The following is a 19,873-nucleotide window of genomic DNA, read 5'->3' on the forward strand; positions in this document are numbered from 1 at the left end:
AACTACCATTGAACAAATGCAAGGGGTGAGTGAATAAGGTGGTTACATTTGTGCATGTGGTGGGGTGAGCATCTGTGAGACGGTGGAAAGAAAATGTGTGTATTATGTTGGGTGGGTAAGGACAGGTAAAACCACCTTCTCCTTTTCTGTGTGTGAGGCTGGCTGGCTGCTTTAGGATAAATACTTCCAGGTGTGAGTGTGAGCACAGACGCTGCTAGGCACTGTCTGGGAGTACCCTGGAAGGTCAGGCCCAGCATCTCTTCTCCATAGTGCTCTTGTGGGTGGATTTTCCAGCACTCTTTATCCTGCCTGCTGAAGAAAGTAGCAGATAATCAAAAACATAAAAAGAGGTCCTGGGCATGATGTCCTGAGAAAACATTTCTAGTACTGGGCTGACCACTTTGGTTTTTTTTGTTTTGTTTTCTTTTTTTTTTTAAATGGAGTCTCGCTCTGTCACCCAGGCTGGAGTGCAGTCGTGTGATCTTGGCTGACTGCAATCTCTGCCTCCATGGTTCAAACAATTCTCCTGCCTCAGTCTCCCAAGTAGCTGGGACTACAGGTGCATGCCACCATGCCTAGCTAATTTGTGTATTTTTAGTACATGCGGGGTTTCACTGTGTTGGCCAGACTGGTCTTGAACTCCTGACCTCAGGTGATCTGCCTGCCTGAGCCTTCCAAAATGCTGGGATTACAGGCGTGAGCCACCGTGCCTGGCCTGGCCTGACCACTTTGGAAACATCGCATTCAATTTTGTCCTTCCCTTACAATATGTAGAATAATAAAAGCTAGCAATGTTGGCAGGTTTCTTGAGTTCCAGACTTTTTACTAGTTGCCTGACATTGAGGTGGGTTCTGTTAAAATGGGGTTGTATCATAGGAACATTGAATGTGCTTGAATGACAACATATGCTTGGCAGAGGCAAAGAGGTTGTGTTTAAAGAAAATGACCTGCTCAAATGTAGAAGGACATTTTGAGAGCCAGTTATGTTGGTCCTACTGAGTAGATTTACAAGAGTAATTTTGACTATAAGTGATTTTCATCTTAGGAACTAACTTCACTCCCTACTTTGCTCCCCCTCCAAATGAGGCTTCTTTCAACCATCCCCAATTTATAGATGCTGCAGTTGAGGCTTAAGACGGTTAAGTAACTTGCTCAAGGTGATGCAGCCAGTTAGTGATGGAAGTCAGATTTAAACCTATAAACCTATGCATTCCGACTCCGAAGCTTACGCTTGTCGCCAGTGCTGGGGCATGCTGTAGTGTACGCAGAGCTGTGCAGCCAGGTGATGGCAGAACTTGAAGCACTGTCCACACGAGGGGTAACTGCAGGAATGGGTATATTGAGTCAGAAGAAAAGAAGTCACAGGGACAGGGTGATAGAGCTTCCTTCAAATATTGTGGAAAGGGGAGGCAATGAATATAGCTCTGGGCATCTATTTTAACTTGGTAAAAGGCATGGAAGTTGTCAGAATCAGAATGTCACTTGTGTCAAAACTCTGACAAATAGAGCTGGGAGAGGCCATGAAAAGAGGGTTCTTACACATATATGCCTGATAACAAGAACTGTCAAAAAACCTGTGCAAAAACCACAACCTTGCACAAAGGCCACGGCAGTCTTGCACACAAAAAAATACTTCTGCAAGGACATCTGCCCAGCAACTGCCTGTCCACCGTTGGGTTGACGCCACCCTTGTGACTCATCCTTGTACCCATGGATAATTGTCTCAAAACAACTTACATAGCCATCCTTATTTTTCCTTGAAAAGTCCTTGTTTTCCTTTATCTCCCTGAATACACTCACATGGATTCCCATTGCAATGCCCATTCCTTAATAAATTTTTTTTTTTTTTTTGGAGAGTCTGCCTCTCTGATTGTTACTTAGGTGTGATAAAGGTAAATTCTTTTAAAGATGGAGCTGTTCCAACTTAACTGGGCTGTTTGCAGGTAGAGATCCTTATTGGAGCTACTTGACTTGTACAGAGAGATTGTAGGTGAGTTTTAATCCTAGGGTAAGGTCCTGCCCATCCTGACAGTGACTTAAGCTTTGGCCACACTTTGGCCAGTTTGTTTATATTTGTCTTCATAGAGTTCTGTGGGCTTTATGATAAGCTGTTTGATGGAATCCCCTTATATGGGCATGGCGATTAAAAAAAATAGCTTTATTGAAATATAATCTACATACCATATAATTCCCTTAATGTGTGTAAGTCAATTTTTTGTATATTATTTTTAAAATTGTGGTAAAATTGGCTGGGTGCGGTGGCTTATGCCTATAATCTCAGCATTTTGGGAGGCTGAGGTGGGCAGATCTCTTGAGGTCAGGAGATGGTGAAATCCCGTCTCTACTAAAAATACAAAAAATTAGCCAGGCTTAATGGTGCGTGACTGTAATCCCAGCTACTCAGGAGGATCACTTGAACCTGGGAGGTGGAGGTTGCAGTGAGCCAAGATTGTGCCACTGCATTTCAGCCTGGGTAACAGAGAGCCTCGATCTCAAAAAAAAAAAAAAAAAAATATATATATATATATATATGTGTGTGTGTGTGTGTGTGTATGTGTATATATATATATAACATAAAATTTTTAAAATAGTATTTATTGTGGCTAGAATTATCAAAGATGAGTATTTTTCTGTACCTGGTAACTTGGCCAGGAAATCATTGGAAAGCTGGCTTTGTATTTGATGTATTTAGCGCTTGAAAATGCATAGATCTGGAGGCCTATGCTGGGTCTTCTCCCTGCATCGCAGGATTCATGAGGTTATTAACCACATCTGTGCTGATTTTTATTTTGACGACTTGTTCACACAGCCACAGCTGTGGGTGTTAATGCAGCAGGCTCAGCATGGTGGAATGAGCAGAAGCCCTGGAATGAAGTGAGGCGACTCTTTGAGAAGATTCAGCTATCTGTTGCTGCAAGATGACAAAATACCTAAAACCAACACAACCATTTATTTGCTCATGGTTTTGCAATTTAAATTGGACAGGGCTCAGTAGGGACAGCTTGTCGCTGCTCCGTGTATCAGCGTGGACGGCTTGACTGAGAGCAGAGGATTTACCTCCAAGGTAGCACACTCATATCACTGGCAAGGTGGCACTGGCTGCTAGTTGGGAGCTTAGCTGGGGTTGTTGGCTGGCGACCTCAGTTTTCTTCCAGGTGCGCCTCTCCACATGGTTGCTTGGTGCTTCTCCATTACGTGATGGCAAGGTCCCAAGAAGGAAGAAGAGTTGCTGCCTGACCTTCCTGATGCCTGGGCTCTCAAGTCTTAGAATGGCACTTCTGCATGTCACTGTCAGAACAGTGACAAGTCCAGCTCAGGTTCAAGAGAGTGGGAACATAAGCTCTACCTTTTTTTTTTTTGAGACAGTCTCTGGCGTGATCTCGGCTCACTGCAACCTCCGCTTCCCAGGCTCAAGCAATTCTCGTCCCTCAGCCTCCCAAGTAGCTGGGATTACAGGTGCACGCCAATGTGCCTGGCTAATTTTTGTATTTTTAGTAGAGATAGGGTTTCACCATGTTGGCCAGGCTGGTCTCGAACTCCCGACCTCAGGTGATCTGCCCGCCTTGACCTCCCAGAGTGCTGGGATTACAGGCGTAAGCCACTGCGCCCGGCCGGCTCTACCTTTTGATGGGAGGAGTGGCATAAAGTGGTAGGAAGGGATAGAATCATTTGGGGTCATCTTTAGAGACTAGCTACCACAAAGAACCACAATGGTCTTTTTTCCTCCTCCTTCCTCATTCTCACTCCACAGAAGCCTGTGCCTAATCATTGTGTGAGCTAGTGATGACAAATACTGGGAAGAAATCTAAGAAAAAATTTAACAACGAGTACTAGGAATACATGGTGTTTAGGAGATTGGGGCTTGGTCTCAGACTCCCAACCTCAGGTGACCTGCCCACCACAGCCTCCCAGAGTGCTGGGATTATAGGCGTGAGCCACTGCACCTGGCCTGCTCTTAACAGTTATGTAAATTTATATTCGTTTAGTGATTACACATTATTTGCTTACTTCTGACATAATCCGAGTCTCACTCAGATCAGAGATTATAGGAGGGGGAATATATTTACTAGACTAATTTCTCCATTCAGAATATCAGAAATAAGAAAGGCTTTTTGTTTTGAGTCAGAGTCTTGCTCTGTCACCCAGGCAGGATTGCAGTGGCACGATCTTGGCTCACCGCACCCTCCACCTCCCAGTTCAAGTGATTCTCCTGCTTCAGCCTCCCAAGTAGCTGGGAGTACCGGCATCTAGCCACCACACCTGGCTAATTTTTGTATTTTTATTAGAGACAGGATTTCACCATGTTGTCCACGCTGGCCTCAAACTCCTGACTTCAAGTGATCTTGACCTCCCAAAGTGCTGGGATTACAGGTGTGAGCCACCATGCCTGGCCCGAGAAAACCTATTGAAAAATTTTAAATTTTGTATGTTACTGCTTGGAAAACAGAGGTTTGCTTGTTCCTTTCAGCTATTCCCTGGTGAGCCCTTAAAAGTCCACAATTCTATTTCATCTTAATTTCTGAAAATACTTATACCACATTTTCACAGCAAGAGAGCCAGATGCATCATGTGTTTTGTTTGCAGATGCATCACCTGCTGTCCAGCTTCCTTCCGTGGAAAGGAATGGCCTTATATTTCACAGTGAGGCTTCAACTGTTGCTCCCTTTTGGCATGTCAAAGTCTAATTACTATGGTCTCTGTAGCAGGGGCTGTATCCACAGCCTGTGAATGTTTGTGTTCTATGATGATACTCGGGCATCAGTGACATTTGAAAGGGGTGGTTTTTTGAGATGGAGTCTTGCTCTGTCACCCAGGCTGGAGGGCAGTGGCATGATCTTGTCTTACTGAAACCTCTGCCTTCTGGGTTCAAGCGATTCTCTTGCCTCAGCCTCCCAAGTAGGTCTTGAACTCCTGACCTCAAGTGATCCACCCACCTCGGCTTCTCAAAGTTCTGGGATTACAGGTGTGAGCCATCATGCCCGGCCTTGAAAGAGTTTTTATTTTAGCATCAAAAATCTGTGGCATGGCTTGGATTGCATTTCTTCTAGGGTGTTCCATCCTTAGTCACGTAATGCTACTAATTCACCTGAAGCAATGCTGTCAAAATAAATCAAATGGTAATTTTAAAAGACTCTGTCTCATTCATGTAGCTTTTACTCAGTTAAGAACACTTTGGAAATATGAGTCTTTTCATGAGAACACTCATGTAGCATTTTATTTTAGCTTAATGCTGCTGGCTGTCATTTTGCCACTATCACTGTTTTATGCTGAATGGTTAAGTGTGAGAAGGAAAGAACAAAATGGTAGCGTATTGTGCTTGACTCAGTGAGAAAGGCTGTTTTAGGTTAATGTAAAATTCCTATAGTAGAAAGAAAATTCTATCCCACATACAAATGTGACCTGCCTTTCAAGAGCTTCTTTGAAGGCTATTTTGGAGTGTGTGGGGCATGAATTTGGTGCATAGGATAGTATTAATTGACATCTGTCTCATGCGACTCTGAACCAGGAACTGTCCCTAAGTGCTTTGCATATATTAATTAGTCTACATATGAGTGCTCTTTGTATTATTTCCATTTACAGATGAAAAAATTGAGATGTAAAAAGATAATAGAAACAAGGCCACACAGCTAGTTAGTGTGGAGCTGGGGCTTGGTTTTGACTGGCTTCAGTGGACTCTGGCATTTAGCCACTATATGGCACTCTCTAATCAAAGTAAGTTATGTTTTCTTAGTCTTTTTTTTTCCCTTTATTTGAAACCAAGTTTCAGCTCTTGATTTGCAAGTTGGCAGTCATTTCTGTCTTATAAAGCTTACTTTTTATTGCCCCAGTTTTCAAAAAAGCTTTTCTTGTTTAACATTTTTGGCTGATGAAAATAAAAGTCAACTTTTCAAACAGATTATATGTGTTGATAATAGCGCTAGTCATATGAACCAATCATAATATGTTAAGAATAAGTTTCAAAGTAAAAATGATGTAAGTTCCAACATAGTACATTTATCATAAAGCCTAGTGAATAGTACTCTGTCTCACATATTGTTTAGATTGTAGAAATTACAGCCCTTAACAATTTAAGTATGTTTAAACTAGCCCTTAAGTGAATTAACATTTCTTTTTAAAAAAATTATTGATTTTTGCCAAACAATAAAAGTAATAACAGACTGTTTTAGAAAATCTGGAAAGTATAATATGGTATAAACAAAAAATTAACACTGTGTGTAATTTCACCGCTTATAGGTAGATGAGTCATGTTAGCATTTAAGTCTGTTTGCCTTCCAGCCCTCATTCATGCATTTACTCCTTCCACAATTACCTATTGATTATCTTCTAGGCGCGAGGGCAAAAGCAGCAACCAAAATAGTCTTTCTCCCTGTGGAGCGTATACTTTATTGGAAGAAGCGGACAATGACCAGATAAATATGCAATATGGTGTCAGGCAGGGAAAAGTGCTTTGAAGAAAAACAAGGCAGAGTAGGAGAATACAGGCACAGAGGCTGCTGTTTTGGGAAGGGCAGCCCCAGAGAAGGCTGAGTGATTTGAGGAAGGGAGCCTGTGACTGTCTAGGGAAGGACATGACTGGGGAAGACACAGCCAGTGCAAGGCCCTGTGATGGAAGCAGGCTTGGTGTGTCTGGGGACCAGCAAGCAAGCTGGGGTGACGGGATTGTGGCGCTCAAGGGAGTGCTAGGAAATGACATGGGAGAGATGGCAGAGGTTTGCAGGCTGTAAAAATAAGGGCTTTGCATTTCATTGAGTGAGGTGGAAGCCTTTGGAGGGTTTGAGGCAGAGGAGTGATGTCATCTGGGTTTGGTTCTAACAGATTCCTTCTGGTTGCTCTGGTGAGAATAGACTGCAGGGGACAAGGTGACTGGGAGACGGGTTTGCGGGGAGGTGGTAAGAAAAATGGTCAGATATAGGATGTCTTTAAAGTAGAGCTAACAGGCTTTGGAGCTGGATTGGATGTGTGTTATGAGAAAAAGAGAAGAGTCACATTTAGTGATTACTTGGTGTTGTGGGCTGAAATACTGCCCTTCCCTGATTCACATGAAGTCCTAACCCCCAGTACCTCAGAATGTGAGCTTCTTTGGACATAGGGTCATTGCAGATGTAATTATTTAAGATGAGGCCATACTAGAGAGTGTGTATGTGTGACATAATCCAGTGGAGTGTTGTCTTTATGAAAAGGGGATATTTCAGCATAAGCATATATAGAGGGAAGATGTGAAGATATAGGAATAAGGACATCTGTTAAGCCAAAGAATGCTTGAGGCTACCAGAATCTAGGAGAGAGGGATGAATAGATTATCTTTTAGTCCTCAGAAGGAACCTGTGTTACTGACATCCTGATTTTAGACTTCCAGCCTCCGGAACTGAGAGGTAGTAAATTTCTGTTGGTTAAGTCACTCATTTTGTGATACTTCATTGTGGCAGTCCTAGCAAACTAATACACTTGGTGAGCAACCTTGTGAATGGCAGTCCCTTTTAAGGCAGTGGATGCCAGGAAGGAGCAGGTCTTAGAGTTTGGGATGGATGGAGGGGACACAAGGCATGCTAATTTTGAGAAGCCTGTTAGATACCCACACGGAGGCATCGATGAGGCTGTTGGATGTGGACATCTGGAGTTCCAATAAGAGGACAAGGGCCAGACATCTAAATTTGGGCACTGAATGAGATCACCAGGAGAACTGTCCAAGGATCAAGGAGTCCCTGGGAAATTTGGACATTTGGAGGTTGGGGAGAGAAGGAGGAGACAGGAGACAGAGCAGAGGATGGCAGTGAAGTGGGAGAAGGCTGGCAGGGCATGGTGGCTCAGCAGCCATGGGAGGAAATGGGGAGGAGGAGGAGGGACAAGACCTCTGTGGCCAGCACTGCTATTGGTCAGGAAGGGAGAGGACTAAGAACTCCCACTGGATTTAGCAGCCTGGAGGCCACTGATGACTTGGACAAGAACAGATTCAGTGGAAAAGCAGAAAAGTGGATGCACAAGGCTGATTGAAGGGAGTTCAAGAGGAAGTGGCATTACATCATAAGCATTATCCCATGTCATTCAAAATCTTTTCAGGCTGGCTAGGAAGAGCGTATGGGTGTGTGGGGGAGATTGAAGAGAAATTAGTTAATGAACACATACAGTTAGATAGAAGAAATAAATTCTGAGTTTGATAGCAGAGTAGGGTGGCTAAAGTTAACAACAATGTATTGTATATTTCAAAATAGCTAGGAGAGAGGACTTGAAATGTTCCCAGTGCATAGAAATGATAAATACTCGGGGTGATGGATGCCCTAAATATGCTGACTTGATCATCACACATTCTCTGTAGGTAACAAGATATCACATGGACCCCATAAATATATACAAATATTATATATCAATTTAAAAAACTTTGAATATCACATTCTAGGATTGTAATCCGTTTTTTTTTTTTGAGATGGAGTCTTGCTCTGTCACCAGGCTGGAGTGCAGTGGCTTGATCTTGTTTCACTGCAACCGCCACCTCCTGGGTTCAAGCAATTCTTCTGCCTTCGCCTTCCGAGTAGCTGGGACTACAAGCGTGCGCCACCACACCCAGCTGATTTTTGTATTTTTAGTAGAGACGGGGTTTCACCATGTTGGCCAGGATGGTCTTGATCTCTTGACCTCATGATCTGCCTACCTCGACCTCCTGAAGTGCGGGGATTATAGGGGTGAGCCACCGTGCCCAGCCTGATTCATTCTTCACTTGTTTTATGAGTGGGCTGGTTCTTACTTTTACTACTATATTGGTTGTGATACTGCAGTGGACATATTTGCATATAAAATTCCCTAGATTAGGAATGACAAGACACAACAGGATGAGTATTTTTAGGGCTTAATCCTAAAATATGGCCAGTCATTTACAGAAAGTCTGTACCAGTGTACACTCCCATTGGCATGTAGGAGCGGGCTTTGTCTCACTGCACAGCTCCCCTCCATGTATTATTGAATTGACTAGAACATCCAGAAATGCATTAAGTTACAGAGGTGATGGTAGGGGTTATGGGCTGAATTTTGTTTCCCCAAAATTCTTATATAGAAGTCCTAATCCCCAGTATCTCAGACTGTGACTGTATTGGAATTAGAATCTTTAAAGAGGCAATTAAGTTAAAGTGAGGTCATTAGTGTGGGCCTTAATCCAGTATGACTGACTGATGATCTTAGAAGAAGAGGCAGTCTGGGTGCGGTGGCTCACACCTGTAATCCCAACACTTTGGGAGGCCAAGACGGGCAGATCACGAGGTCAGGAGATCGAGATCATCCTGGCTAACATGGTGAAACCCCATCTCTACTAAAAATACAAAATATTAGCCGGGCGTGGTGGTAGGTGCCTGTAGTCCCAGCTACTCGGGAGGCTGAGGGAGGAGAATGGCATGAACCCGGGAGGCGGAGCTTGCAGTAAACTGAGATCGCGCCACTGCACTCCAGCCTGGGTGATAGAGTGAAACTCCATCTCAGAAGAAAAAAAAAAAAAAAAAAAAAAAGACGAGGCAATTTGGACACAGAGACAGACACAGAGGGAAGACCAAGTGAAGTCACAGGGAGAAGACGGCCATCTACAAGCCAAAGCGTGAGGCCAACTCTGCTGATGCGTTGACTTTTGACTTTTAGCTTCCAGAATTGTGAAAGAATAAATCTCTGTTATTTAAGTCCCCGACTCTGTGGTACTTTGTTATGGCAGCCTAGCAAGCTAGTACAGTGGGCATTAGTGTTTTGTTCCTGATTTACAGGATGATGTCTCTGGTGGTTATACTAAATCATACTGGACCTGCATACTAGACACATATATTTAAGGACATATTATAATTTATCCTCCCAAACCTGATCTCTTATGAAACGTAAATCCTGAATCAGTGGGATCTCTTTCCGTTTTGCTGCTCTGTGGCAGATTTTAACACTAACATTTGGCCTGGTCCGTGTGTTATTTATTTCTCTCTGATTTCAGGTCTCCTGGTTAAATTCATGGTCTCAGGGAGGTCTTTCCTAACTCCCCGACCCCCACTGTGATCACCCCCCATCAGACACTCCTCTTCTCTTTCAGAAAAGCTGGTAATAGTTATAATTACTTTCCCTGTGGGGTCTCCCTGGCTGGGTTGTGAACACTAGGGGACGGATATGATGTAAAAACATCATCACTGTTTCCAGTTCTAGCCACAGGGCGTATGACAGTGCCTGGTGCAAAATTGAGCATAGAATTGTCACTCAGTATTTTGTTGAATGAGTAAGGCATGGGTCAAATTTCGCAACGTGCCCGAGGGCACTGGGGTGGGGTAGGGGGGCTTCACACTCAAATCTCTGTGACCCAGAGCCTAGCCCCATCTCATACCTGCCTGCTTATCAGTAGATGAACTTGGGCAAGGATGTATGGAGTCACACTTTTTGATTTTCTGTCTTTGGCTTGGTAGTAGCTCCTCAAGGAAATAAAGCACTTCTAAGAATTCTTGGTATTCTTTATGGTCCCTTGAATATAATAACTCACAAATACTTGCCGGTTGTCCAATTAAGGCCCCCACTTTCCTCCTTTTACACCTTTATTATTATGACACGTAGCTGTATGGTGATTCTTTTTCTATACTCGTGTCTTTCCTGTTGGACTCTGATCTCCTTGAGAGCAAGAAATTTGTCTCCATCTTTTATCTGCAGTTCTTGGCACAATGCAGGCATTTAAGAGGGGGCTCAATTGGATGGAAAAAGATAAGATGGATGGGATTAAAAAAATTTAAAGATTATTTAGAAATGTATTGTCTTCCTTCGAATGAACTTTAAAGATATCAGTTATAACAATATATGTGCATAATAGTTTACAGTCCCTAACATCCAAGATTTGTCAAAAATGTGTACTGGGATACATATATACTAGCATGAATGCACAAAGTAAAATTATACTATTAGAGAAGTTGCTTAAGGAATGAATGACAGTGAATTATGAAATAACATGTGTTTTAATTCACATTATCAATGCTTTAAAAGCTAGTAGTATCACTTTATAGTTCTAATTTTGAATTGCTGTTAATACTATATTCTACTCAACCTTTATGGTTCTATTACATTTTCTTCTTGGAACAAATAGCACTGCTGTGGACACCTGTATACATGTATGCCCAGTTATTTCCTTTTTTGATTATTAAAATAAATTTCTAAAAATGAGGCTACTGAAATATTTGAAACATTGTTCAACTGCTTTCTAAAAGGCTTGTACCATATTCCTTACCTCCTTTGCAGCACTTAGTACTAATATTTATATTTTCTAAAAAATTAGCCATGATGTATCTTCTCGTTTTAGTATTCATTTCTTTTGAGGACTTTGTTAATTTGGACATTACCCTACAAGTTTATTTGCTAATTGCATTTCCCTTTGTCTTAATTATGTATTTCTCTTCTTTTTTTCATTTTTTGATTTTGGTCTTCCTTTGTTAAAGGCAACTTTTATTAATTTTTTTATATAATAGCATTTTCAGAAAATATTTTTTTCTGGGTTATTCCCTTTTGCTATTTTAATTACTGTTAAACGCTTATATACTCTAAACTATAGATAGATATTTTAACATTTTCTTTTATTTTCATTGAATGCCTGTAATTAAAAAAAATCACAAGTGGCAGTAATAAGATCAGAAACAATCCAGGAAAACTGCTGGTGGTTTTGTATTACATGACTTGTGATTTAATTTATATTCTGTGAGTGCTTTTACAACTACTATTGACGGTATTGGGAAGAGTGTGTTTGGCCCCAGCTGACCACCTATTTTAAATTACATCACCTGATTAACAACCACTCCTGCTGAGCTTAGGTTTAGAAAACTTCAGGCTTCCAGAACACGGCTCTTGGGGAACTGGGAATTCTGGGGCTGTGTACTTGACGTAAAGGCATTAAACTCCCGAATGAAACATGAGATTCTGTACCCAGCCTTTGTGACTTGTAGTCCATTTAATTTTTGCTGTGCTCAACTATCTGGTTGGTGAAATTGTTACTTGTAAGATTAGAAAGGCAAATAGGGTAGGAAAATAGTGTGGAAAGAATGCTTCTATGACTTGACTCAGAGGGAAGAGAGAGAACAATGAAAGCAAACACCCATCCCTCACAGGTTTCAAATAGATTTTCATAAGAATGAAAGACCCGTAAAGATTTATTAAATATATTGGTGATTGATGGGCATGGTTCACATATTTAGGAAATTGCATTATGTGGAATTCTTCATTATTCCAGAAGACTGGATAGAAAAGGCATTGGGATGTTATACTAATTTTTTTTTTCTCTTTAGGGATTTTGGAGGAGGCTGACACAGAGATATTTACAATGAAACGACAGCATTTATTTGGGTTTGGTACAAGGAGCAAGCAGACAGAGTAGACTAAAATGTGTGACCTCATGCGATATTTCTTGTGATCTGATATCACTTAGTGTTATTCAATAACTTCAAAGGGCAGCTGGGAATTACTGTGAAGACACACACAGCAAAGCAATTTCTCACCTGCTGTCTCTGATCACAGAAGACACAGTTAGACTCACATTTCTCCCCAGGACACATGCGGTAGACATGCTGCAACTTGTTTGGAGAGAAAGGCAAGGGGCAGAGAGTCACACTGTTTGCACTGTGTGGGCTGAGACAAGTTTTAAATATAACTAAGGGTTACTTTTTTAGAATTAAAAGCAGTAGAAGCTGAGCTTCGGGGCATGGGTTACTTCCTAAAAATACAATCACTGAACTTTTAAAGAACTCTAGGATCAGCTTGTCAAACTGGAGTAGATACAAATGTGAAAGACATCTGAGACTCTTTAGTACTTGGCGCACAGATTGAGAATTAACTCAATTTTGACTGTTTCAAATGATGAAAATATTTTCAGAAGACCAACCTGGTAGCCAGGATGGAGTAGGATTTTGTTGCTTAACCTGCTCACCTAGATCTTGATGTCAATGGGCTTTCTGCAAGCCCAGTATCTGAGTTCGTCACTGTCTTGGGGGCAGTTTTGGCCACTTTTTTTTTTTTTTTTTTTTTTTTTTAAAGAGATGGGGGTCTTGCTGTGTTTCACCAGCTGGACTCAATCTCCTAAGTGCCTTCAATAACCTCCTAAGTGTTATGTCCCTTGTAATGTTCTCTTCTCTTTGACCTTGACCAGTTTGCTTCACTGTCGCTCCTCTTCAGAGTTCTTCTACAACACATTGGATCTGGCTTCTGAACCTGTTTCTATCTGTAACTATAACATAAGGTTAAATGTCGCTGCAGACTTTGTGTATTTGCAGAGTTTACTTGAATTTAATTTTGATGGAAAAACATCTGCTTTAAAGGATTGGAGACTGCTTGATTGAGTAAATCGCAAATCAAGTCTGGAAGTGTAGGTGTTATCATGTAATGAATTAAGAGACCATCGGCCGTCTTTCCTTTATAGACGTCCTTAAATCCCAGCATCATTTGGAAAGTAGTGGCTCTGTGTTTATATCAGTCAGTCAACCAAGTTTAGGCTCCTATCCCAGGCTACAGAAAGTTCTGTGTAAGCCACTTAACTGACCTCACAGCTTATAACCTAGTTGGCAAATAGGAGAGAACTGTAAGAAGTTGACTAGTATGTGGAATGCAAATGATGACAGTGGACAAGAGCCAGATGGTACAAAGGTCGTGGTAGGGGTGGGTGGGTCTATCAGTCACTTCTCACACTGCTGTAAAGAAATGCCTGAGACGGGGCAATTTATAAAGAAAAGAGGTTTAACTGGCTCATGGTTCTGCAGGCTGTACAGGAAGCATAGCAGCTTGTGCTTCTGGGGAGGCCTCAGGAAACTTCCAATCATGGCAGGAGGCAAAGGGGGAGCAAGGCACATCACATGACCGGAGGCAGACAAAGAGAGAGGGTGGGGAGGTGCCACACACTTTTGAACAACCAGATCTCAGAATCACCCACTCACTCACTATTGCGAGAACAGCATGGATGGGATGGTGCTAACCCATTAATGAGAACTCTGCCCCATAGTCCAGTCACCTCCCACCAGGCCCCACCTCCAACTCGGGGGATTATAATTCAGCAGGAGCTTTGGTAAGACTCATACCAAACCCTATCAGTGGACATTTGGGAGAGACTTCATAGAGAAGGGTGGGAGAAGGGTCGGCTTGAAGCACTGGAGGTTTTCACTGTGCTCATTGGATTGAGGGGCATGTGTTCCTGCATAGGGCTCCCTCTGTGCGGAGACAAAGAGGTGGGAATCCCAGAGGATGGGTGAGCTTCTGCAGGGGTAGACCAGTGAGAAGCGAGGGTGGAAAATGATTCAAAGAGTAGCATTTTAGAAGACTAGTCTGTCTGCAAGCCTGGATTAGGATTTTGTTCCTAACCTACTACTTTTCAGACTTGGCTGTACGTTTCAGTCACCTGGGGGGTTAAAAAAGTACTGAAGCCTAGAGCCCTCCCCATACTCCCAGAGGTTCTGATTTAATCTGTTTGGAATTAGGCCTGGGTTTTGGGTGTTTTAAAAGCTCCCCAGGTGATTCTAATGTGCAGCTGAGCCTGAGAACCACCACCCAACCCACTGATAAGATCTTGATGTAACCTCCACTGAGCCTCCACTCATCGAGCTGAACCACAGCACAGTGCTGGCCAGGAAAAAGCAGGATCAACTGATGGGGAAAAAGAAAAAATTAAAAAGTACTTCTGGCTGACTGGGGGCAGTGGCTCATGCCTGCAATCCTAGCACTTTGGGAGGCTGAAGCGGGCAGATCACCTGAGGTCAGGAGTTCGAGACCTGCCTGGCCAACATGGTGAAACCCTGTCTCTATTAAAAATACAAAAAATTAGCTAGGCATGCACGCCTGTAATCCCAGCTACTTGGGAGGCTGAGGCAGGAGAATCGCTTGAGCCTGAGAGGTGGAAGTTGCAGTAAGCCGAGATTGTGCTATTGTACTCCAGCCTGGGTGACAGAGTAAGACTATGTCTCAAATAAATAAATAAACAAATAAATAAAATAAAAATAAAAGGTACTCCTGTGACAATATTTATAATATTCCACCTAGTCCAACACCTTAGTTATAATAACAGTTTTCATGTAAATGCTATGAATTTTTGCATTGGCCGTGAAGTAGATGGGGGCAAATGTGTAGACTTTTGGAAACGTATGGATATGGAAAATGTGTCCAAAATTTGCAATAAAAATGGCAGGATAAAACAAACACTTTTATCATAGCCAAAAATTCAATAGCCTAAAAGCAATTATAGCATGAAAACACTTAACTTGCAAGTATAAAAATATAAGTCCTCAGAAACTTGCTGCTGGAAGGCCTCAGTTTCCAAATGCTGTATGTCAGTGATTCTCAAACCTGAGTGTGCATTGACGTCGCCTGGAGGGCAGTCACTGGTTGCTGGGCTCCAGTTTCAGGTTTAGCAGACTTGGAGAGCCCAAGGATATGTAGTTTCAAAGTTTTCCCAGGTGATACTGCTGGCCTGGATACCATACTGTGAGAACCACTGGTGCTTGCTGCCATGTAAGAACCACTACTGCATGGGTTCAAATATTGTAGGAAAAAGGTCTTGATAAACGTGATAGAAGGACATGAGTTTTGCTTTTTATGTCAGATGAAGGGCTTCTTTTGGGAGTTAGGGAATCTGTCCTCCTCCATTACAAGCCAGCCACTCCTCATCTCCATGCTCTAGGGGGTACCTGTCTGAGTCTAGGTAGGGTAGGTAGAAGAGAAAATTGTCTTTTCGTTCTCCTAATTGTCCTTTTAAAATTTACTACAAAGGGTGGTATTATATATAGCCATAATATTATATAACATGTTCTTTATTTTTCTTCCAGTAGAAAATATTTGTAAGTTCAAAGCATTTTTTAAATCTTTTATGACTGTCTCCCCACCCCTCTTACCTGACAACATGAAAAATTTGAAGAGTTAAAAAAATTCCTAACCATCCATGTCTTCCTTAAAACAGGTTCTTGCGGCTCATTCTTGGTGGTATGTTGGAGGATGTCAGTCCTTGGCCTCCACCTAGGTGCCAGCTTTTGCATCAAACAGCCTTCCTGGTAGAAAAGACATTTGCAGTGCACCTTGGGAGGGAGGAGAAGCGGAAATCATTCTCAGATGTTAGAAAGAAACATGTTTCTAATTGAAAGCATGACGAGAGGGCACACATGAAAGTGCCTGGGTGGTGAGCTCAGGCCGAGGCACAGCTTTGAAAGCCCTGCTCAGTCCTTGCTGTGGCCACTTCTGTTCTCGTGGGTGGATCCCATTCCCATTCCTGTGACATTCCAGAAATAACCATGGCTGAGCAGGGACCCAGGACAGCATCTCAGATATAGCAACAAAGTTTGCTCAGTTGGTCAGGAAAACTCTGATACGTTAGAATCCCGAATTCTAGAAACACAGAGCTTTTGAATTAGAATTCTAGAAGCGCAGTGTGGGGACAGCCTTTATTCTCATATTGTGGGGACCATTTTAGAACAAATCGCTGCTGCCCTCCTCATAACCCCCAAACACACACAAGTGCAGAGGCCAAGGTTAAGTGACTTACTCCAAGGTCACCTAGGGAACTGGCTCCATTTTTTTTTTTTTGAAAGAATCCTTCCCAACTTTTTAAAAATTTCTCAGCTTGGTATTCTGACACCCAAGGGCCATTTTAGAAAAATCATTACGTGCTGTAATGAATAGGCATCATATCGTAGAAAGATGGGAAAAGTATCTTCTCTCTTTTATAGAAAATCAATAGGTTTCAAGGCGTTTAGGTCTTGGTCTTTTGGATCTTCATAACCGAGTCTCCTGTTGTTCGTTTTGCTTGTCTATTTTGTAATTGTTTTGTGAGTCTCCTGTTGTTCGTTTTGCTTGTCTATTTTGTAATTGTTTTGTGGACTGAAGCTTGTATTGAACTTTATGGGAGACTTGATAGTGTGTTCTGCCTCAGGACCAACAATTTATGTAAAAGGTGAGGTGACAGCAACAGGGCAGCATAATAAATGTATTTGAACAAATAAAGAAGGGACTGAAGGAATCATGGCCATAGACCTATGACATTACATAATAAAACTTACGTCAGTAGCATCTACACTTCTTTTTCTTTTTTTCTTTTTTTTTTTTTGAGATAGAGTTTCCCTCTGTCATCCAGGCTGCAGTGCATGACACCATTTCGGATCACTGCAACCTCTGCCCCTCGGGTTCAAGCGATTCTCCTACCTCAGCCTTCCAAGAACTGGGATTACAAGCACCCGCCACCATACTTGGCATACTTGGCTAATTTTTGTATTTTTAGTACAGATGAGGTTTCACCATTTTGACCAGGCTGGTCTCGAACTACTGACCTCAAGTGATCTGCCCAGCTCCACCTCCCAAAGTGCTAGGATTACAGGCATGAGCCACTGTGGCCAGCCAGTAGCATCTAAACTTCTAAGGGACCTTGCCTATCATAAAACCTACTTACTCTACCAATGACCCACAGCCCTGATAACTGTTTTTTAAAATTTTTTGAGACTGGGTTACATTCTGTTGCTCAGGCTGGAGTGTAGTGCCGTGATCATGGTCGCTGCAGCCTCGACCTCCTGGGCTCGGGAGCCTCCTGAGTAGCTGGGATTACAGGTGCATGCCACCATGCCCAGCTAATTATTTGTATTTTATTTTATTTTTTGGTAGAGACAGAGTCTCACTGTGTTGCCCAGGCTAATCTCAAACTCCTGGGCTCAAGCGATCCTCCCACCATGACCTCCTAAAGTGATGGACTTACAGGCGTGAGCCACTGTGCCTGGCCTGATAACTTTAAAACTCTGCTTGGTCATGAGTGTGGTGATTCAGCATACATACATCCTCGCAAATAGGAGATGAAGAAGTTGTTTCTTTTTGGTTGCCTTTCATTATTAAATTAGGGATGGTGCATAGCACACTGGATTTTTATACAAACTAGCAGGTGTATTTTGGGTGACTCTCAACCTCTCTGCCCTTGGTTTTCTCGTTTTCTCATACGTCAAAGAGTTGATTGGACTAAATTTCTGACACAGTCTCTCAAAGATCTGATAGCCTATACAACATGAGGTCTGTAGGAGAGCACTTTTTGGGGTTGGGGATTGGACTGGACTTTTGTTTTTTGCCAAGTCTTGGCAAAAAATTTAGGCTTAAAAATTTTAAAATTAAATTTTAAGTTAAATGTATATTTAAATTTAAGTCACAGAGCATAACTTTAAAATAATGGCAGAGCATTTTCTTATGATTTTTCCCGGATTTTCTGATGCATTTCTGGGAAGCAGATAACAGTAAAGTGGTTAAGAATGATCGCTTTGGAGCTGGCTCACTTGGTTTCCAATTCCAGCTCTTCTATTTAGTAATAATTATGTGACGTTTAACAAATCACTTAATCTCTGTTTCTGTTTTTTCATCTGTAAAGTAGGCACAATAAAATATCTACAAAAAACGTTGCTGGGGAATTAAATTTGTTTATATATGTTTAGAACTGTGCCTGTCACATAGGAAGCCATTAATATTAGCTCTCCTCCCCCTCCTCCACCCAACCCCCCCCCTTCCTCCTTATGAGTGCTCGTGTAGTTTTTTATTGGAGAACAAACAACCTGATGCTACTGTTAACCCTTTGGAAAAATTAGGAAGTCTACAGTGTTCTTCAAAGCTGTGCCTTCTGTTGTCTTTCTGCAGCTAGCTGTGTTCCACCATGTCAGAATGGAGGGATGTGTCTCCGGCCTCAACTCTGTGTGTGTAAACCAGGGACCAAAGGCAAAGCCTGTGAAACAATAGCTGCCCAGGATACCTCGTCACCAGTCTTTGGAGGGCAGAGTCCTGGGGCTGCCTCCTCCTGGGGCCCGCCTGAGCAAGCAGCAAAGCATACTTCGTCTAAGAAGGCAGACACTCTACCAAGAGTCAGCCCTGTGGCCCAGATGACCTTGACCCTCAAGCCGAAGCCTTCAGTGGGACTCCCCCAGCAGATACATTCTCAGTGAGTGTTTTGAAATTTTGTTTAGCTAAGGATCATCTTAATTACTCTCTTGGATGCATTGCTTTAAATCACTGTCCCTTTCCTGCACAATTTGCAGAAATCACTTGGATAGTAATGTCTTTCTTTCCTTTCTTAAGGCTTTACACATTAGGCTTACACATGGAGTCTCTTAAAAATATTTGATATGTGTGTTTAGCCCCTGCAGGAAAATTTACCGTAAGTACAACCCAAGGCAACCGTGAGGATTATAGGGATCAAGATTGGAAGGGAATGATAAAGATAGTTATTTGTGATAAAGTTGTTAGTTTAAAAATTCTGTTTTTGAGGGGGGAGCCGTTTTATAGAGTTTTGAAATAATTAAAAAACAAACAGCGTTATTTTTAAAGTTATCTGGAAAAGGTAAGAACTCAGCTTGCACAGAGAAACTACTCAAATGAAAGGGAGTCCTTGCAAAGAATTTCTCAACCTCAGTAGCAGGTTAAGTGTACCTTCTGTTAACACCATGTTTATCTCCCAGTTGCCGTGTGGGTCCATTTTTGGTGAATGAGCTTGTTTTCTATTTATGGGAACAAGGTTTTTTTTTTTTTCCCCTTAGTGTTAGGAAGTAAGTGCTATTCTGAACAAAATGAGAACTCAGAGAAGAAAGATTACTCCGTTCTCTGAGTTGCATTGCAAGCAGCCACTCAGCTGCACCGGCTCCTTAAACAAATTGTCTCCTCTTAATGAGCTATTCTATATGGATAATAAGATGCAGAATGTACTGCAACTATCACTTGTCATTTGTCTAGGAATGTAAAATACAGGAAGTTCCCAACTTAAGAATGGGCTTGGCGTAGCAGTTCATTTTTAAGTCACTTGCTTGGAATTTAGAATGCTTCTTCCCTCTGTAGAGACAGCTTCCACATGGTGATTAGTATCCAGTCAGCCCACAGAAGTTATTCAGTCTGTTACTATAGATGAAATTAT

General features: G+C 42.1%; 1 protein-coding gene across 1 annotated transcript in view; it reads left to right on the forward strand.

The window, feature by feature from the left end:
- LTBP1 (latent transforming growth factor beta binding protein 1) overlaps positions 1-19,873 on the forward strand; it is a 448,496-nt gene that overhangs the window by 58,052 nt on the left and 370,571 nt on the right. The window contains exon 3 of the mRNA XM_025354196.1: positions 18,610-18,907. Coding sequence (XP_025209981.1) covers positions 18,610-18,907 — 298 coding nt within the window. The remainder of the gene's footprint in view (positions 1-18,609; positions 18,908-19,873) is intronic.

The sequence above is a fragment of the Theropithecus gelada genome, chromosome 13 (genome assembly GCF_003255815.1).
Source record: "Theropithecus gelada isolate Dixy chromosome 13, Tgel_1.0, whole genome shotgun sequence".
Lineage (NCBI taxonomy): Eukaryota > Metazoa > Chordata > Mammalia > Primates > Cercopithecidae > Theropithecus > Theropithecus gelada.